Source organism: Lonchura striata, chromosome 1A, assembly GCF_050655825.1.
Source record: "Lonchura striata isolate lonStrDom1 chromosome 1A, ASM5065582v1, whole genome shotgun sequence".
Taxonomy (NCBI): domain Eukaryota; kingdom Metazoa; phylum Chordata; class Aves; order Passeriformes; family Estrildidae; genus Lonchura; species Lonchura striata.
Window position 1 is genome coordinate 18,184,215 of NC_140741.1, and position 19,905 is coordinate 18,204,119.

A 19,905-nucleotide genomic window follows, 5' to 3' on the forward strand; every position below is an offset into this window, starting at 1 on the left:
ACTCCCTCAGCAATGGAAAAGCAATACAACGTCCTGTCATTCGATCCCCCAAACATTCTGTCATTTCACGGGAGCAGGCTCCTCACTGGGCTCTCAGATAGAAGTTTGCCCACATGCCTTTTCAAGTACATACCTGGTTCTGCCTTTGTCTGGTGCTCTCCTTTTGCAGCTGCATTCCCAGGAAAATGTTTCTGTACCCACTTTCCCCCGCCGCTCCTACAGCCTGCTCAGAGATGGATTCACTGCTGGCTTTCGGCAGTCATGCTTCTTCCTCAGTTGATGCTTCCTTTCATTTATTCTGAAGTTTCCAATGTAAAACAAACAGGAATACCACCTTTCTAAAATTACTACTATCCCATTGTCCTCCAATGCAACATTAACAAGAGGCAATATTCTCCAAAGCTATGAAGCATATACTGCCCTAAATTACATTGCAGTTGCTGCCCTGAGCTTACACATTTTTGAATAGGAAGGCTCCCAGGGATCTCTCTCTCTCTGCTCTGACTGCATTTACTGCTTTAAAATATTTTTAACCCAGACACTGAAGTGCCAGCCTAGCAGCCCTTCATGCTAATCCTAGCCTGGGTGGCTGTTCTTAAGGGAAAGCATTCAAAAATTGTAGCTGTGCATCAACTTTGACCCTTTTCATTTAAAACATGAGACTTCTTTTTTTTAGGGGAAAAAAAAAATTAGATTCCAGAGGGAATCACTGAACTCTGACCTGCTTAAAATTAGTTTTGTTTTAGTGCCTGTGTGGTGACTCAACAGGCCAATTTTCCAGACGCTTAAGACTTCTCTGCTCCTGAAGATTCCAGTTCAAGTCCTGGACTCACTGCCTGGGGTCGGATCAGAACACTTTGTTCCAAGGATTCAAGCAGTGAATTCCCAGATCGCCGTACCCTTGCCAGATGCTGGCATGCTTGGTAATAAGTAGGGCTGCAACCAAGCTAATTATATAATTTTTTTTAATTTGTGAAGAGTTTTGTTTGCAATACATATGCTAGACCAAAACTATTTCCCTGCAAAATTCAGCAGTCAAGAAATGTTTATATGGCTCTGATAAACATTTCATGATAAGCTGGATTCTTTTGGAGGGGGAGGGGAAAGATGTGTACTTTGTTCATAACAGTGCAGCAAAAATTCTGAAATAGGGTCTGGCTGAGTATATCCATCTCATCGTGAATAACTGATTTTTTTTTTTTTTTTAATCTGTCACAGGCATTACAAACACTAAATGAGTCACCATAGACTCCTATGCTGCAAAAAATAGCATCACAACACTTCATTTGCTCTTCAACAGGACTTCAACTGTAGTGCCTGGTATCAAAAAGCCTTGTCACTTAAAAAATTTAAAAATCCCAGGAAATGACACCCCAACACAATCTCTGAAAAAATTACTTCCTGCAGAAGTTTAACACCACCCAGCAAAGCAAAGCTCATCTAGGAGCAGTAATTTTCCTCAATCACAACAGAATCTTTCAATTTAACCTCACCATTAATGCTCTAGTATATACTTCCTATCTTTCATCAAAGGATCCCAAATGATTTACCAAACAGCCTCAGAAATCTCCTGTAAAGCAAGCGAGCAATATTAGCTCCATTTATAAGCACTGAGGAATTAAAGCAAAAAAGATGCTAAGAAACTTTGGCTATGAGGCAAGAAGAGCCAGACCCAGAGGCAGAACCTGGGTGCTGGTCCATATTAAATGGCATCTGTTACATTTCCATCCCTGTTTCACAGCGATTATGGGAAGCAAAGCAATGCCAATGCCTGTAATCACTTATTTGACAGCTGCTAACCCAGAGAACATAAAGGCAATTTATACACCGTGCCCTAATCTGCCTGCATTTGATCATGTATGAACACAGCTCCAGTGTAATTCTGTGTTTTCCCAAGCAAGAATGTAGCTTTCTTCCTTTTTTGGAAAGAAAGCAAGGCACTAAAAGACAGAGTTTAACACGCAGTCATCAATATGCTCCTCTTACAAATACAAATGTAAAACAGTAATAACACAAACAATTATGCACACTGCACTGCATCAACAGCATGACTGTCTTCTGCCCAGAAAGCCCTCCTTCAGCCTCGACAAGACACCTCCCAGGACACACAGGGCTGGCCTTTCACCCCAGGTGACACTGCCAGGACAGCCAAAGGGAAGGGAAGTTCCCTGACAACAGACAGGGACTCTGGTTTGGGAGCATCCTCCACATATCTAACCTCAAGATCTGCCTGGCCCTGATGATCACAGTTGGTGATAACAGGACCTTCAAAACATGCCCAATGAGGGTAAAAGTTCTGAACCTGCTCCAATAGAAGCCAAGTTGCTTCTTGTTTGGCATTTGCATGGCCAACAGCACTGACAAATATAAAGAAGTAACTTGTGCCTGGTGGTCAGATGGCCAAGTCATGAGTTCTCTGCCTGAGAGGACCACCCAAAGAACCTCGCAAAGTTCCTCCCAAAGAGGACCTCCCACCCCAACATCCCCACCAATATACCCAGCCTCACAAATTCCCACCATGCCTCCTCCAAGGAGAACTGTCACCCAGTGGAATCAATGTGAGCTAACTAGGTTATTCATCACCTGCAAAAAATCCATGCTGCTCAGAGCTTTTTGGATACAAAGGTGAAGTGAAGAAGGCTTTCTTCACCACCTACGCAGCCTGGGCTCAACTCTGCAAAACAAATTCAAGCCGCAGTCAGACTCAATGTCAGACTTTTGCCAGCTGAGCTCCCTCTCACTTCCTCAGTTTCAGGTCATCTGAATACCTTGACAACCTGTGAGGATAAATCAAGCACAGAAGGTGTTTAGGAACTAAACACATGTCAGGTGTTTCTACAAAACCTACACAAAGTTATATCGAAGCATCCCAAATTCCAAATCCTTAACAAATATATCACACATTTTAGAAACGGTGGGCAGGGACTTGAAACACAGCCTCACTGGTTATAAAAAATGAAAGGAAAAAGAGTAAAGCTGGGAGGAAAGCAGGAGAGAATGCATATTTTTTGCTCTGGAAGACAGATCAGATGCATGAAGCTTATTTTCACTGGGGTAGACTCTTTGAATCACTCTAATCCTTAAAGTATATTAAACAACACATTGATGCAGGCAATCACCGATCTGTTGATCTCCATGCCAGAAAAGGACTGCTGGGACTCACTGGTCAGGCCTCCTGCCTGATGGAAGGACCTCACCCAGCAGTTCCCTATAACGTCTGCTACAGCAAAAACCAAAGCCCAGGCACAGACCCTGCTGGTCCTAATCCTGCATGGAGAGCATTAGAAACTGAATATTCCCACTTTTTGTCTGTCTGCCCATCTTCCCTCAGCCACACCAGCTTGGGACCAACGTGCCCACAGACCAGTGAAGAGAGCCATGGCCATAAACCATTCCCACAGCCAGCATCTGGTTGTGTCACCAGATCCACCCCACTGTGTGGCACAGAAAACTGGTCATGTGAGGATTAGTTGAGGAAGATCTTTGAGCAAATAATTCCTTAAAAAAACATAGATAGATGGTTTTTAAGGAATTATTTACTCAAAGATCTTCCTCAGCACCAGTAAAATTAAAGCTCCCATTCAGCAAAGGGCTTGAAATATTTGCCAGACTTTAAGCACCAAAGGAGAGCTGCTGGCCACATTAGTGGGACTGAAGTGCTCAGAGCCAGGCACATTCGGAACCACGTCAGGGCCAAAATCCCCGCCCAGCCATTCCAAATGCATCCAAGGCTTGCGCTTTGCTTCTGGAAACTTTATTCTCACTTTACATATAGTCAAAACCTGACAAGAGCTCACTGTCGGATTATGCAGGAAATCTGCAAGTTTCACCAAGGTGTGATCTTATGCTTTTTCACACATTATTGTATCATGCTGCGCCAGAACACTAACGTATGCACAGTTCTAAAATAACTTGCATTATTACAGCCCAGCATGGCAAATGGCACCGAGAAGCCAACACACAGACCTCCAGAGACTTGCTCCTCAGTGACTTAAAAACTGATAAGGGGTCACAATTCCTTTCTTATGGGGAGGATTTTAAAAAAGGAAAAAAAAAAGACAAAAAAAGATAAACAATCCAAACCAATCTCAGCATTTCAAAACCTTTTCCCCCATTTCTCTCTCTTTCAAATGTAACTGTCAATTTTCAGATTTGTCTTTGGTCATGTCAGAGTGGGAAAACGGGATTTAATAACATTTAACTGACTTGCTATCAAGAAGGAAACATATTTTTCTTCTTTCAAATTTGAAACCGACACTTTCTCTTTTTTTTTTTCTGTTGGCCTACTTTCTTTTAAGTTGCTTTTCAATTATTTATGAAAATGCAATAATGCATTACTTTGCTGTGCAAATGTTTAGAAGAAGGAGATAGTGTCTTTCAAGTGAAAAAAACCCATCCATGGCCATACAGAGGTTTATTTAGAAGCACATTGCAGGTGACACTTTATAAAAAACAATACGCTTTCATTTGCCTCCCAACACACATCCCCATTTTCTTTACACTGTGTGTTTGAGTCAATACAAAGTCCACAGCTCCTGCACAGAAACACCCCACTCATTGCTCTCCTGAGCTGGAGCTGTAACAAACAAAAGCTTGACACAGAAAACTGTACAGGGGGCTGAACCAAAGCCTATTAGGACACTAAAAAGACTCCATGCTTTCTGAACAGCCTAAGAGAGGCAAAACCTTGTTCTGATAAATAAAGGAGACCAATAACAAAACACTCAATGGTTCAGTCAGATTATTTTTTTTTAAGTTTTTTGCTACTTTTTTACTTGAAGCAGCTGGATTTCGAAACAGCTGTGCTCTAAGCTCACTGAACACCAAGTGCTGAACTTCTTTCTGCACTTTTCAAAATCCCATGTGGATGCACGCTCAAGTGGCTAACCACAGGCTCACCACCTCAAGGTTTTAGAATCAATAGACTGAAACAAATAGCAAATTCTGCCCTGACAGCAGCAGGTACAAAACCAGGCCCATAATGCTAAGATGTTCTTAACAAGAGCGTAACACAAACTGAAATATAATCAGGGAAATACAACCTACCAAAACAGCCCTAACAAGCCCTAAAACAACCCTAGATAAAAACAACTCCAACAAAAACCAAAACAACTCTAACAAACCCTAAAACAACTCTAAACAAACCTCCATCCTGAAGGTTTTCAAGCCTCAACTATACAAACCATGACTGCTGTAATGTCCAATTTTCTGCTGGCACTGGCCTTGCCCATACAGGTGGCCCCACCTGGCCAACATCCCCAGTGATACAAAAGAAAACAAAACTGCAGAAGGACTTAGAGAATCAAATCTCTGCTACTATTATTAAAAATGTACAATGTCCTCAGTATCACTCCTTAGAACTGGGATCCATGTAAATCCTGCAGTCACTGGAGGTCCTGGAAGACACCTCCCACACTCTCTTGTGGCAGTCCCTGCCTTTTCAGAACAGTGTTTAACAACACAGGTTTCTTAGGAAATGAACTTTTTTCTTTTCCCCTTTATTAGAATGACTCAGGCACCTAAATCACCCTGAAGGTCATTGGGGCACTGTCTGTATGGTCTTAAAAATGCACAGCTGCATTGAAATCTCATTTATCTAACAAACACCATGCTTGTGTAAACTCATATTTTGCTTAATTTACATGAATTTTTAAAGCTAAACCTATACTTAAATATTGTTCTTCAACAGGGACATAGAGCACACCTCTACAACTCACACACAGGTGTTGAGATAAAAACAATTACAAAAAAACTGTCCTGTTATACAAGGACATATTTTCCTTTTTCTTACATGTAAAACTACAGAATTCAAAACGAAGCAAAGCAAGAAGAAAAGTCTCACCTTCTTAAAACCTTCTACTATTGTGCAACAGCATTTTTCTTCCATCTTGCTGCTTACAGCTACTTCTTTATGCTGTGTTTGCATGCATGGCAGAGGTGCTTGGGTATGCAACTACTGCTGCTATTCACACCACGGGACCCACGCCTTTACCTCCAATCTACTTTAAGAATTAGAATCTGTTGGTTTCTCCATTTTCTACTCCATTTCAGCTTGTTACCTCTCACTAGGAGCCCCTTTCTGTGCCAGCACAGTGCATGAGTTATTAAAAGAACAGTGGGACATCTGTAGAAGGTGCAAGAAGGTGCTTCCCTCCCCTCCAGGGCTCCTCATGGAAACACGCACTGCTCTCATTCAGAGAGATTCTCATTCTGTCCTACACAGAGTGAGAAACTGCTCTAATGGCATCTTGTGACTGTGGGGTGGGATGCAAGCACCCACGTGAAGTACCCAAGCAAGGTTTGAAATGTGCTGGGGAGCAGCTGGACACGTGCCTGGAGAATCCCCTGCACACATTTTACTGAGAGGGCCTCAAGTGGCTGCAGAGCTGGCCCCCATCCTCACCCCTACTTCCAGGGGCTGCCACAGAACATATCCCAGGGAATCACTGCACACTTTTACTGGGCTGATCTCCTCCATGGCACTTTGCTGGCAAAGAGAGGCCTTCAGCTTCCAGTACTGCCAGCTGCCTTTCAGAAGCACTAAACTCGCACATACACATCGGTACATATTCATCAGCATTTACTCATTTGTAGCCTCTCATGAGAATTAATATTATTCCTCTACAGTGGCAGAACTTCCAACATCCTGTGCAAACTGCTACTTACCTATGGCAACCCCGTTTATGGGAATGCCTCATTATATATAATTTCAGGTTTCAATTGGAAATTGTTTTGCAGAAGTGACAAGCACTTCACTGTTTCTATCCCAGCCCTGTCTGTTCTGTCTACAGGATCTCAGCAACAAGTACCATCAACAACTCACTGCTCACCCTACCTGTGCACACACACTGACTGAGTAACATGTGTGTGACTCCCAAACCTGAACTAATTAATTGCCCTGTATTTGTAAACCTCAGCCGTAGTATGCTCAATGCACCACAGTGATACTAAACAAACCCACGTTCCAAAAATTGGAACAAATTGCTCCTCTCCTCACAATCCTCCTGTCCTGCTCCTGGCAGCTGCCTGCATACAATTACAGATATAAAATCAATCTGAAGTACAGAAAAGAACATAGTATCTCCTACTGAGCACGCTCTTCTTCCAGATTTGAATTTGTAAAGCAAAATATTGCATTAACAAGTTCCCTTTTCTGTGACTTAATACACTTTTTATATATTTTGCGCAGCTTCCTGGCAGGTGTGTGCAATTTGTTATCAAACAGAAGTGTAATTGACACATACACCGCATTTCTTGATATTATTTATGCACTTGCCTATATATCAATGTGAGAAGCATAATCTTTAATGCCACAGCATTAAAGCAAGCTCATCCCAGTTAAAAGGCATTTGCATATTCCTGGATGCCACGTAGGGACAGCACACAGAGTGCCACAACAGCTGCCTTTCCCTGGGTGCCCCAATGTCCCCAGGCTCCTTCCAGAGTCAGTGGAGAAGACTCCACCAGTGTGTGTGATTTGGTGTAATAATCACTGTTACAGAATAGGTACTTTCTCCGTTTCAGTAAAAAAGTTCTTTAATACAGAAGTGAGTATCTGGCTTTAATTCAATCTGCTCTGAAATCTCTCGAAAACCATTCATTTTCTATCATTTTCTAATTCTCTTCTCTAATGGTTTCTGAATCTTTTTCAGTATAAACCTGGTCTATTAGGACTAATCTCCTGCTAGAAGGTTGGTTGTGACATTAATGGTATTCCCGGCTAAGAAAAGCAACTCTTCTATTCACTGACTAAAGGCACTGACTTAGCCATGTAATAGGTATTTTGCTTTCATAAAATATATATATATATATTGCAAAATTAACTTCTAGATCCTTATTAAGTAAATATTTAATTGGTTAGCTGAGGATCACAAGTATGTCCCCCAGCCTTTTCATTGCACTGAAAGCTTGCTCATACACAAAGATTTTATAGCAGAAGAAAAGGTAGACTCCATAGTCCTAGTTTAGAAATTGAACCAGTTTAATTAAATGTATCTTTAGACTGACTGCTACAAACCACAATATGGTACTCAGTTTAATTTAAATCTGTTTTGTTCACTTACTCCCTGTAGAAATTGAAGATACTGCAAGCCATATTTAAATCTGTTTCAAAGCTTCTGAGCAGAGCAAGCTCAACTGAATTTTGTCCCCTCACCACCAAAACAGGGGCAAAGCAACTTAAAGGAGGAGGAGCTCAGCTATGAGCTGCCAATTTCACCCCATCCCATCACCTCTTTGTTGTCCCAGCCATCCTTCTAACCTGCTTAACCCAAAGCCAGGGCTGACAATCTGGCTTTAAATTAAATTAAACTAAATTAAATTAAATGCAACAACTAAGATCACTGCCATAAAGAGCAGTAGTAAGACCTTAAATACAATTTTAGTAATACTCTAGTTATACCTTGCACGTCTCACTAGGCTTGGACTGCTAAAGTCAAGTTCTGCATACATGGGACAAATCTAAGCCTGCTGAGTTAGACATGACCATTCCTAAAACCTTTCAGACTCATTTCAAGGAAAACCTGGATTAGCTTTCTAGGCACCAGGAGACAAAAATGGAAATCACTCCTCTATGAGTTGAGGTCTTATTTGGCTCCTCTTTTGTAAAACTCTGCTCCTTCCAGAAGCTACAAAATGTCATCAAGTTGCACTGGCCCACTGAGCCCGCTCAGCTTTTCTCAGGACATGCTCACAAACCAAAATAGACTGGTCTCAGTGTTCAGTGTCCTTTCTCAGACCAGTTCAGCATTAATACAGTACTGACTTCCCCATGTATTTTAACTGTAATCATTCAAAGGATCAAATACTAGTACAAAAATATATCATTTAAATGGTGCGAGGATTTTTGCTAGAGATTTTATAGTAGTGAAGAATACTATCCTTATAAAATAACTCTGACCTGCACTTCTCAGGCAATTAATTTCCTTGAAATATAGACAAATACTTTATTCTTCAAACAATAATGACAGAATACACTTTAGCTTTGTCACCAGGATTTCTTTTTATTTAAAAGAACAACAGGAAATGGGAATGGGGGGAGGGGAAGAGTTCTATTAAAGGACAATTCACTGAAAGGTCTTTTAGCTGGCAATTGTCAGCACAGCTCAGGGCCAATGGATCAAATTTAACTCTCAAAAGTGCTGATGGTTGTATGAGTCTTCACAGTAGGGGCTGGCGCTCTGGGCCACTCAAGTTCAATTTTTGGTGTTACCACAGGATGTAGGAACTGGGATCTTGGTGAGCAAAGATTTGCTCAGTATTTGATGCACTGGGTAAAGTGGTATTCTTAAAATCACTAGCCTCCCAAGCAGCCAGTAAGCCAGCAGGAGGTTAGTAGGAAGAGAAAGTAATTGTCCTTTGTGCCTCTGAAAATAGCCAATATTAAAGGATCCTCTTATGTATTACTGCGTTTCAATCTACACTTGCAGCTCAAAGGAAAAGAAAGAGGCTGGAGGAGAGAGAAAATAAAGCTGTCAGAAATATTACAGGAGACCCTCCTCAGGCTGTCATGAAGTGTATGTTCTCCACACCCAGAAACCTGTGCATCCAGAGAAGATGAGTGCTCTCTGTAAGCAATAAAAAACTTGTTCAGACAAGGCACTTTACATACACAGAGTGTGCTGTGCATGTCCCTGTGCATTCACCATGAGTCTGAAGAGGTCAGAGACCTGGGGAAAGCCCTGCAAGAGTGATCCTCAGACACTTATCCAGGATGTCCAGAGTGCAGCCAGCACCTTGTGGACTCCACTGTACCTAAATCATTGCAAATGCTCTTTACATGCAGACCTTGCTCTCCACGCAGTGCCCAAAGCGGGTGGAAGTGCAGCACGACCAGCAGCAGAATGCAAGCCTAATGCTCTGATCTTGACCTGAATGTTGTTATGTGTTAGCAGATTTCCCAAAATGAAGCAGATCTGGCCGCCCATTTCCCTAGTCCTTCTGTTTGGTCACAAAGCTGAAAGGAAATTTACTTTGGGTCTGGTCACAACATAAAAAAGAAAGAAAACTCTCCAAAGCCCCCAGCGCTTCAGTGCTGCTAGAAAGGAGCTCGCTTTTGTTTCAAGCCTCAATTCAAACCAAATTTGTGTCTGAACTTGACTATATAATATATCCTAAGTGATTAACTGGACTGTATCTAATGTCTTGAAAATATGGAGAATTTAAGCAGAACAAATTGCAAAAAAACCCCTGAACTTACAGTACAGCAGACTTAAAGGCTTTACAAGGGCCGTTGCAGTGGGGTCCAGATGCCCACTCCCTAACCAGCCACATTCCCACTGCCTTCTGTATGAGAACAGCTCTGCCTGTTCAGGGAACATGTGAGGATCTTCATGTTGAAAACAGGAAAAAGAAAACTTCCTTGCTAATAGGAGAAAAATCCTTGCAATAATACTAATCTATTTATAATGGTCAAAAAACATGACAGCTTACAACAGCGTCAGAGCAGTGCTCTGGCAATATTTTAGCATACTGCTGTATTTTTAGAAGGACTGTTCATTTACTTTCTCCTAAATGCTGCAGAGTTCTTATTTTTCAACAAACGATATGTGGGGGGTTTTTTTGGTGTATCATATGCCAACATCAGAGTGTTTTATCTCAGGGTAAGTAGGAACTGCAGGCAAAAACAAAGCTCCTGCACACAGGCTGCTGTGCAGCAGTTCTGCTGGGGATGCCAAATCCCAGTCTCCTCCCGTGCTTTATGCAGCGAGAGCTCCGCCACTTACAAACCTCCCTGGAACGCAGCGCTGCCTTTTCACATCACCAACAGAAAACTGCTGGGTTTCTTCACCCTGAGCACTGAGGAACTGTCCCATTGTAAACAGTAGCACTGACAGTTTAATGGTATTGCTCAACCTAACTGGTGCCAGCAGCAGCGTGTACGATAAGGGTGCAGGAAGACGTGTTTAAGCACTTTTATGTTTTCTCAGCACAGGGTACCTTACCATTTCAAAATTCATCTGCAAGCTACCTTCAGTGAAAAACTGTTAAGAGTCACCTGGGCCTACAAGATCATGACAACAGGATGGTCACAGTCCCTAAGAGCCTCTACAGCTGTACCTCCAAGACCTACAAAATCCACAGGCTCCTACTTTCTTTCTAAAAAGCACATATGAGCTTCCATTGCTTACAAAAACTTACACTAGACTAAATTAAATACATGTGCACCCACATGTTAACTGAATTAACTTGAAACCATCGATACATCTCAAATGTCCATCTGTTTACACAAGCCACTTGCAGCTTTCAAGTCTTGTGCTCCTCATAGTGTAACTCTCAACCAAAACAATCTAAGTGCAAGCAGAAAGCTCTGCTGTGAGATTTCCATGCATAATGACCATGTGTTTATTGGGTTTTCATGTTCAAATCATGTCAGAATAGACATGCTATCCATTTGCAAGATGCAACACATCGTGCCAGCCTCTCCTTCTTCAGCCGCAGAAGCCTTGTAAAACAAAGCTGGCTCTAACCTGGACAGATATTATAGCTAAATTTAAAATATCTCTCTCTGCAATTACAGTTTGATAGCTGTAAATGGTGTAGCTTGCAGGACAAAGAATTAATTTCTGAGGCAATAATGTATCTTCCAGGTCTAGTAAGGATTAAGAGCAGCAGATACAAGTAGCTGTTTTCAGTTAAGTTTCAAATGATAAAATACTTTGATGAAAAGCTTTGTACTAGCTCTTCCTAAGAAAAACTTGTCCTAGCTCCTCATAAGTGGCCTTTCAATCTGAGTGGCTCACTTCAGCAAGGCTGTGCACAGCTAGCTGGATTTAAACTGGAAGGATGAAAGCCAGGACACATTATGCTGCAGTTCTACAGCTGGAATCAAACTTCCTTTCCTAATCTGAACTAAACTTTGTTTTTCACTCTTTGACAGAGATGGAGTGAAATGCAGCTCTACTAAAAATAAAAAATCGACCAAAAAACATTTTCCCTCTAATTTTAGGATGTTGCTGGCTTTCCTTTTAGAAGAGGTCAATGTTTTAGCAATGATAGCGACAGCTCCCTGTGCCAGGCTCTCAGAGAAAACGGTTCTCATCAGACACCATCCTCCTGGACGTCCCTACTGCACTGCTGTTGATGATGATGATTGCAATGTTGAACGCCTACAAATCTCCCACGTGCCTATTTCGTTGGCCTGTTTTGTTAAAAAAAAAAAAAAAAAAAAAAAAAGCTCGAGGCCATTATTCATGAGCAGTAAGAAAACAAATCACTCTTAGACCTACTCCTCTTGCAGATTCCCACACTTATTACCCAAAATCCCACAGCTCGCTATTGGTTCTACCCTTGACCAAAGTACAGGGCTGAGGCAGCATGCCATCCCCTGGGAAAAGCCGATCACGTTCCTCCCGGCGAGCGGCTCCGGTTATTCTAGGGTCGCATTCGGGCTGGAATAAAGTCCCCTAACTTTTCAGAGAAGGCAGCGCTCGCTCCCAACGCCAGTGCCTGGGGACCCCCGGGGCCGAGCGTGGCCGCGCTCCGCACCCTGACGGGGAAGTCGCTTTTCCCCCCCGACCCGCTCTCTTTTCGAGGGCAAAAGAGCCAAAACGAGCGAACCGAGAGCCCTCCGCAACCTTCCAAAGAGCCACGCTCCTGCTCGGGCAGAAGCGAGGAAGGCGCCTCGCAGAAATACGTAAAGATGCTCACGCCGGTGCCCCCCACCCCGGTGCCGGTGCGGTGCCCGCCGTGCCCCCCGCTCGCCCCTGCGCGCTCCCCGGCAGCGGCGCGGCGGCCGCCGCCGCTCGGCACTCACGCACGGAGAGGCAATTACAATAATTTAAAGCTTCCTGTCCGCCGGCTCCGCCGGGATCCCGAGGGCTGAGCCATGCCCGGGCAGGGCGCGGAACAGCCGCTGCCCCGCCACACACGCGCGGGCACCGCGGCCGGACCGCCCCCGCCCGCCCCCAGCCCCGGCGGCAGCGGAGCAGGAGCGTGAACGGGAGGAGGAGGAGGAGGAGGAAAGGGGGGGCGTGACAAGTTGTGCCAAACTTCGGGAGGTGTGCGAGCGCCCGGGAGGAAGCCGGCCGAGCTGGGCTGACAGCTGGCCCCGCCGCCTCCCCCGCCCCGCCGCCGGCGCCCACCCCGCCCGCCCCCGGAGCCCCGCGGGGCGCCGAGCGCCGAACGCCCCCGGGGAGCGGCCGCGGCGAGGAACAAAGTTAAAACGGCGGCAGTCGCGCACCTACCCGCTGTCTGGCATGTCTCCTCCGGGCGCGGGGTGCTAAGTGAGACACTGGCGGGGTGGGGAGAGCCAGAGGTGCGGGGAGGGACCGGGAGATGGGTGTTTGGTGAGCTCTTCCTTTCTCTCCCCCCTTCTTCCCACCCCTTCCCCCTTCTCGCTCTCTGTCTCTCAAGGACGAGGTGAAATCCCTTGGCTGGTCATGAGGCGGCTTCAGAGACAAACAACACAATGCGAGTGCAAATAACAAAAGGGAAAAAAAAAAAAAGGAGAGGGAGAGGGAGACCGGGAACAATGGGGGAGGAGAGGCTCGCCGCGCCGCGCCTGGCCGCCGCCGGCACCCCGGCAGGCAGGAGGAGGAGGAGGAGGCGGAGGAGGAAGGCGATATGGTGACAGCGGGGAGGGGGCTGCGCGGGGAGTCCCCCCGGCGCGGCAGGGCCGCCTCAGACCATCGCCGACCTCCCCTCCGCCGCCCGCCCCGCCGCGCACCGGGGCGGCCCTGCGCGGCGGCCGCCGGTAAGTGACGCGCCCGCTGCCCCCGCGAACGGCCATCGCCGCCAGCACCATCCTCATCCTCGCTTCCGCGGAGGGAGCGGGGCCGGGCCTGTCCGCCGGTACAACCGGCGGTTCAAAGCGGCGGGCACCGATCCCTTCCCGCCTGCCCACGCTCCGCCCGGGAACTTCTTCACCGAGCGGGGCTGTCGCGGGTCCCGGGAGCGCCGCTCCCGAGTCCCTTCCCGAGGAGCGGGTCTCCCCTCCCGCCCTTTCGTTGGGAGTAAACACGCCGAGAGTTGCGTGTCCGTGGGCGTGTGCGTGTCCGCTGGCACCTTCCGCACCGGCAGCCCCTGGCACAGCGGTGCGGTGGCGCACGTGCCCAGCCCGCGGCATCCCCTCTGCTCAGCTCCCGCTTCATCCCCGGCACCCCCAGCTGCCCGCGGCATCCCCTCTGCTCAGCTCCCGCTTCATCCCCGGCACCCCCAGCTGCCCGCGGCATCCCCTCTGCTCAGCTCCCGCTTCATCCCCGGCACCCCCAGCCGGGCTCAGCAGCCCGAGAGAGAGGCAGAAGTTTTGGGTCCCGCCGCGCCCTTCCCCTCCGCGCTCTCCCGCAGGGGCCGAAGAGGAGGCGGCGCGCTCGAAGCCCGGCGGTGTCACCCGCAGCCCCTGCGTTACCTCGGCGGCCCGGGGGCCCGGCAGGACCGCGGCTCTCCGCGCTGCCGGAGCCCGTGCCCGCGGCGGAGGGGCCGGGCAGCCCCCGCCGTGTCCCCGCTCCCGCGGGCAGGAGGGGAGCGAGCGCTTGTCCCCGCGGCCCGCCTGTGCCCCGGAGCCCGCGGTTACCTCCTTCCTCCTCTTCGGCTCTGCTCCAGCGGCCCCGCCGCTGCTCGGGGCAGCGCTGCAGTGTCCCGGGCTGGCCCCGCCGGCCCGCGGGGACCCGGCCGGCCGCTGCCGGGGCTCGGAGAGTGGGTGGGGGTACGCGGCAGTGGGTGTGGGGGAGCGGTGCGTCCCTCCCGCTGCTCCTGCCCGTGCCCAGCGCAGCCGCTCGGAGCCCGTCCCGCTGCTGCGGGTGCGACGCGCCCCGGGGCGCGGGGGGACGGCGGGCACAGCCCAGGGCTGCAAGGGTGGCGGTGCCCCGCCGCTAATAAAGTCACGCTCGCCAAGAACCGGGTCTGCCTCTCGCTCGCTGGCTCTCTTGTTTACTTACGGGGTCTTTTATTTTTAATGAAACAGTTTGTACACGTGCTTTTCCGAAGCGCCGAAGCCGGCTGGACGGAGGTCGAGCCTGAGAGTGGGAAACGCAGAAATCTGCACCCTGAGCCAAATTGCTCAAAGAAGAGCAAGTTCGGTTATTATTCATCTCCACCAGGGAAGTCTTATCTTCTACTAATATTTGATACTGGGACAAGTCCAATAATTAACAAGAACAATCAAACAATTTCACTGCCTTCTTGGGGATTTAAAAAGTCATCATCTGGAATTCATGAACATTACAACTTTTTTTTTTTCCTGTGCTTGGATATGTTACTGTATATGATCTTTTCTTTGCGTGTGTGTGTCCCTAAGTGATTTTACCCTTTCATGCAAAAAGATGCAAACCATTAACAGCGCAGATAATATTCAAAACTGCTGATTCAGTGAGACTTCAGACCTCTCCGTAGGAGTGGTGAGAGAGGGTGGTAACTGATGGGAAAAGGAGAAAAAAAAAGAAAGGAGCTGGAGGAATGTTTCTTTCTTGGCTTCCTCCCTACCTCTGTGGCAGGAACTCCCACGAGAGTCCTGTGGGTGGGATGGGAGCAGGGCAGATGTGAGCTTGGCCAGCCCTGTATAGGTGCAAGCATCAGCTCTCCCAGCCAGCCCCATAACTCCTCATACCAGAAAAAAAGCCAGGCTGGCAGAGGAGTGGGGCTTCTGAGCTCTGCAGCAGCATTTCTGCAGAGTTGGTGTGCCAGGGAGGCAGCATGGCTCTCAAGGCCTGCAGTGAGCCAAGCAGGACAGACAGGGAGTGAGCCATGGCCTGACTGTATCCAAAAAACCCAAACACTAAGCCAACCTCAAAGTTGCCTCTTCTGAATTAAATCCAGGCTTTTGAGAGAGGCGTCCACATGCTAGGTGATGATGTTTCACCCTGCACCGTCCCAGTCACCAAGCTGTGCACAACTTCTGGCTCTGGCCGTCCGAGTCACACAGCCCCCTCCTGCTCAATGCAAATCCTGCTTCTGATGGCTGCTGACCCTCCGTGGGCAATGGAATAGCTCAGGCATGAAGCTTGGCTCACTCTTAGGTCGTCTCAGACCTGGGGACCGACAGTCAGACTTCCACGGGTCAGGCTGACAGGCTTTGTGTGTCCTCCCCACATCCTTCAGAACTCTCTTCTATTCATACCCTGCCCACACCTTTTTTTGCTTTGCATAAGCACTGCCCCCCCCACACTACTTGCTTTATGCCAGCTCCTCCTTACAATCACGATAAAGTTCCTTGCAGTTCAGCACAAGAAAGGAATAAGGGTGGCTGGGTCCAAAACTAATCTGGTGTAAAGAGAAAAAGCCAAATGCGGGTGCATTTTATTTAAGATCAAAAGCACAATGGTGTGAGATTGTATTATGCTCTCCACAGGAGCTGTATTTTTCTAGTTCTACAATAGGATTAAGGTGTTCAGTGGAAAAGAGAATTACAAAAAAAAAAAAAAAAAAAAAAGGAAGGAAAAAAGCCCACTGGACTGCTTGCAGCTGCATTTGAGTTTGTCTAGAATAATGAGGGTATTTCATTCCTCAAAGACTCCAGCATCCTATTTCCAAATACTTTTTTAAACAATTGTGAATGCCAATAGTCATTTAATTTTTACTATGTATTGCAAATAATTAATTCGGGGGGGGGGGGATTATTTATTTATTTAAAGGAAGGATGTTGCCATTTCTGCATTGACTCATTTCAACATTTTCAGTCAACCAAATGCTTTTCAGTAGAACCTAAAGACATCTCCTTATTTAGCTCTGCATATTTGAGTGCACAGGATGTTGAATGTTAGCACACATGGGCTGGACACAGCTGGGAGTACAGCTTCAAGCCACTTTTCTACCCTGAATAACTAAAGAAAGCACAAAAGAAAATTTTCAGTGCAACTTACCCAGTGAAAGGTAAGCTACTGTGTAAAAATTGCCAGCTATTTTAAGTTTACAATTTGCAAAGCTCTGGCTAACTCTCAGTTTCCCAGCATCAGGGAAGCATGGCCTGAGCCTGGTACTGTTCTCGTGTTCATGGAACACGGCTGTGTTGAAATGAAAGGTATCACACCTCTTTACAGTGAGCAGTGTGCACCTAAAAATCAATTTGTGAAGGTGTTTTATGCACAGCTTTATGTTGGTTTCCCCCACCCACCCCTGAACATGCAAGTTAAAGTTTTATGTATGATTCTAAGGAAAAAAAAAAATTTACAGAGAGATCTCTCTGCTCACACAGAGCTAATCTGTCTTTAGTTTTCCCTGGCTTTTTCCCTTCACTGCCACTATTCACAAGCTGCTTCCTGCCTCATCCTCCTAGAAAATTCATAGCTCCAGTTTTCTACTCCATTGAGTCTTGGCACACTCATTTTCACAAGAGCTGCAGTAAAATGCCACCTTTCTCACATGGAAATGGTTTGTTGCTACATCTCAGAGGTATAAATGACAGCATTGAACAGCAAAGCCCAAGTCCTATAAAACAACATTATCTTTGTGCCAGAGTAATCCAATTATTGAGGTACTGAGATAACCTTAAAGCCATATCAAAATGAAAAAAACCCTTAGGAACTTATAAACATCTGTTTTCCTATCAAGGAGCATCAGCACAAGAACACCCTTACATGGTCCCAATCAGTCCAAGCACCACTCTCATCTTTTACATTCAGCATGCCTTATCTGCTCCTCCATAATAAAATCAGGGTGATGCTTGCACTGATTTCTGCCAGTAGGAAAAGCCTCTGTTGCTTAAATTAAGCAATGTGGTTCTATGCAGCTCTTGTCTCTGTTCTCCCAGAGGCAATAGAGAATCCCATCTATAATATTTCAAAAAGACATTAAAATAACTTCCTAGGGAACATAAAACATATTGCCGTCACACCCCTGAATAGGGCGCTCTCTCCAGTTTCTTGTTAGCTGATTCCTGAAATTAAATCATAGAATCATGTCTCAGCAGAGCAACTGGCAGTTTGGGTCCCACATTTAGGGCCTATTAACTAAATAAGGAATTTATTTATTTTTAGTAGAAGGTGCATACAAAATCTAAAAGAAACAGGAAATGTTGATGAAATTAAATGTCAGTGTGATGTTCTATAATTTAAACTACTGCAGGCACATGGGATGATAAAGAGAAAAGGAAGCCAGCTGAAAAAGTTAAGATACTTGCTTTAAGTTGTCCATGCTGAGCAAAAATTAAGTATTACAAGAATCTGTAAACAGCTTTCGGCTTCAATAATGGATTAAAGGCATGAGCCACAATCATCCATCACGCTACCAGTGGTAACACATAGATTTCAATGAGATTACTTGTATATATAAAAATAATCATAATCTGTCAGGACATGCAGATGAATAAAGACAGTCACAAGAATGGATTTAAGAAACAGGCTGGAACTTCATTAATACAATATTTTCACATGTCAAGCAGTTAAGTGGGCCCAGCTCAGGGATTACAAAGCTACAATTTAGGGCAGATCTTCCCTGATCTCTCTTTTACAATGAGCTCACATCTGAAGCCCACCCCTCAACCCTTTCCCAGGAAAAAGGAGAAGGACCTAAACCCCACAAGACTTCATTTAGGTTTGCTTCTTTCCTAGGCACAAATCCAGTGGCAAAGTTCCGGATGTATTTTTTAATTTCAGGCTTAGTCCACACTGAACATGATCAAAAGCTTTCCATCATTCCAAGAGATAAATATATATATTCTCATATATTCAGTTTCCAAATCCAGCTTCTTAGCCCACCCCTGACTCTGTGGTGCTACAAACATTTAAGCCTCTCCAACTTTGCCCTAATAGAATAGCATGACACCAGGATTGATACCGGAATTCCCCACCAAGAGGCAGCATCCCAAAATCACAGGTTGTGATACAGGAGAGGATTAAGACACAAAACTTAACTTCATTTTGTGCCTGCCAGAAGTGAGAGAACACACCCAGGATCACAGCTGGAGGTCTCATGCATATATTCTGGCTGTCCCCTTTCCTTCTTGGCTGCTTACCCCACCACTGGGGTAATTAATTAATGTGTTTTCCATGGAGCGTCGTTTGGACCAAGCCCTTGCAGGATGAGAAACCATGTGGTGATGCTTGCCTAGGTGTGGGCACCAGCAGGAACATATCTTGCATGGCTGAGTGAGGGTCATTCAGGACTAATTAATGAGGGCACATGATTAGGATGATGCCTCAGGATTTAGCTTTTATATTTTTCAGATTCTGTGCTGCTTTTGTGTGCACTTCTGGGCTTCACATTAGGCGATGGTGAGCTCTCTTCACAGAGCAGGGAGACAAAATAATTCCTTATCCAGCTGGGGACCAAGGACAAATGATCCAAATCTCAGGCCCAGGAGCATAAACAACCTGGGTTGAAAAGAGGAAAAACAAGCAGGATGGGACTTCATGGGCTGAAGCTGGAATTGGACAATGAACTCCAATGTGCAAATGGAGCAGAACTGATCAAAGTGAGAGACCCCGTGAGCGCTCGTGCATTTTGGGACCATTTTGGTTCATCTTGGGTGTAGCCTTGGCTGGGCTCTTGTGCTGCCCAAGGTGGATCCATGGAGGAGATCCTTTTAATAAATCCCTGCTTTATTCTGTAACTCTGTCCAGCCTCTGTTCTAGGGCAGCCTTCCCAAGGCATCAGGGGCAGTGCAGACGTGGAACTTCCAGACCATCAAGTAATCCAGGCTTTGCACAGTGTGCCCTTCAAACTCAAACCAAGGCTTCAACAAAGTTTTCAGAGTGATTTCCAAGAGTTTCAGGTGCTCTAAAAGGTGACCAAAAAATTGTGGCATAGACCTTTCCCAAAGCAGGTGCCTTTCAGTTTTTACATCTAGCCACATTTTCTAAAATGGGTGATTGACTGAAAAAGGGAGGTAATCAAAATAATCTGTGGCTTCTGAAAATAGCGGCCAGTTCCTGTGAGTAAGTTTTAGCAAGACTGAACACTTAGTGTCTTATCAGTAGCACAGGAACAGGGATTTGTATATACTGTTTTATTAAGATTATTATCTCTACAGTG

At 46.0% G+C, this 19,905-nt stretch overlaps 2 protein-coding genes across 15 annotated transcripts in view; one reads left to right on the forward strand and one right to left on the reverse strand.

Moving 5' to 3' along the window:
• The window catches only part of SOX5 (SRY-box transcription factor 5), a 607,791-nt gene extending 594,871 nt beyond the window's left edge, over nt 1-12,920 (reverse strand). For 6 of the 14 annotated variants that reach the window (XM_085570332.1, XM_085570336.1, XM_085570324.1 and 3 more), the window contains exon 1: nt 1-3,505. This exon is cut by the window's left edge. Coding sequence is in view for 1 of the 14 variants with exons in the window: in XM_085570313.1 (XP_085426439.1) it covers nt 134-175 (42 nt within the window). In the remaining 13 variants the exon portion in view is untranslated. Of the gene's footprint in view, nt 3,507-12,772 lie in introns of those variants that run through there. The other 8 variants (XM_085570337.1, XM_085570320.1, XM_085570318.1 and 5 more) reach the window with 3 other exon arrangements.
• LOC110482622 (uncharacterized) overlaps nt 3,807-19,905 on the forward strand; it is a 48,193-nt gene continuing 32,094 nt past the window's right edge. The window contains exons 1-3 of the mRNA XM_085569115.1: nt 3,807-3,834; nt 12,417-12,673; nt 13,574-16,806. Of these exons, the coding sequence (XP_085425241.1) occupies nt 3,807-3,834; nt 12,417-12,673; nt 13,574-15,238 (1,950 nt within the window). The 3' untranslated portion in view covers nt 15,239-16,806. The remainder of the gene's footprint in view (nt 3,835-12,416; nt 12,674-13,573; nt 16,807-19,905) is intronic.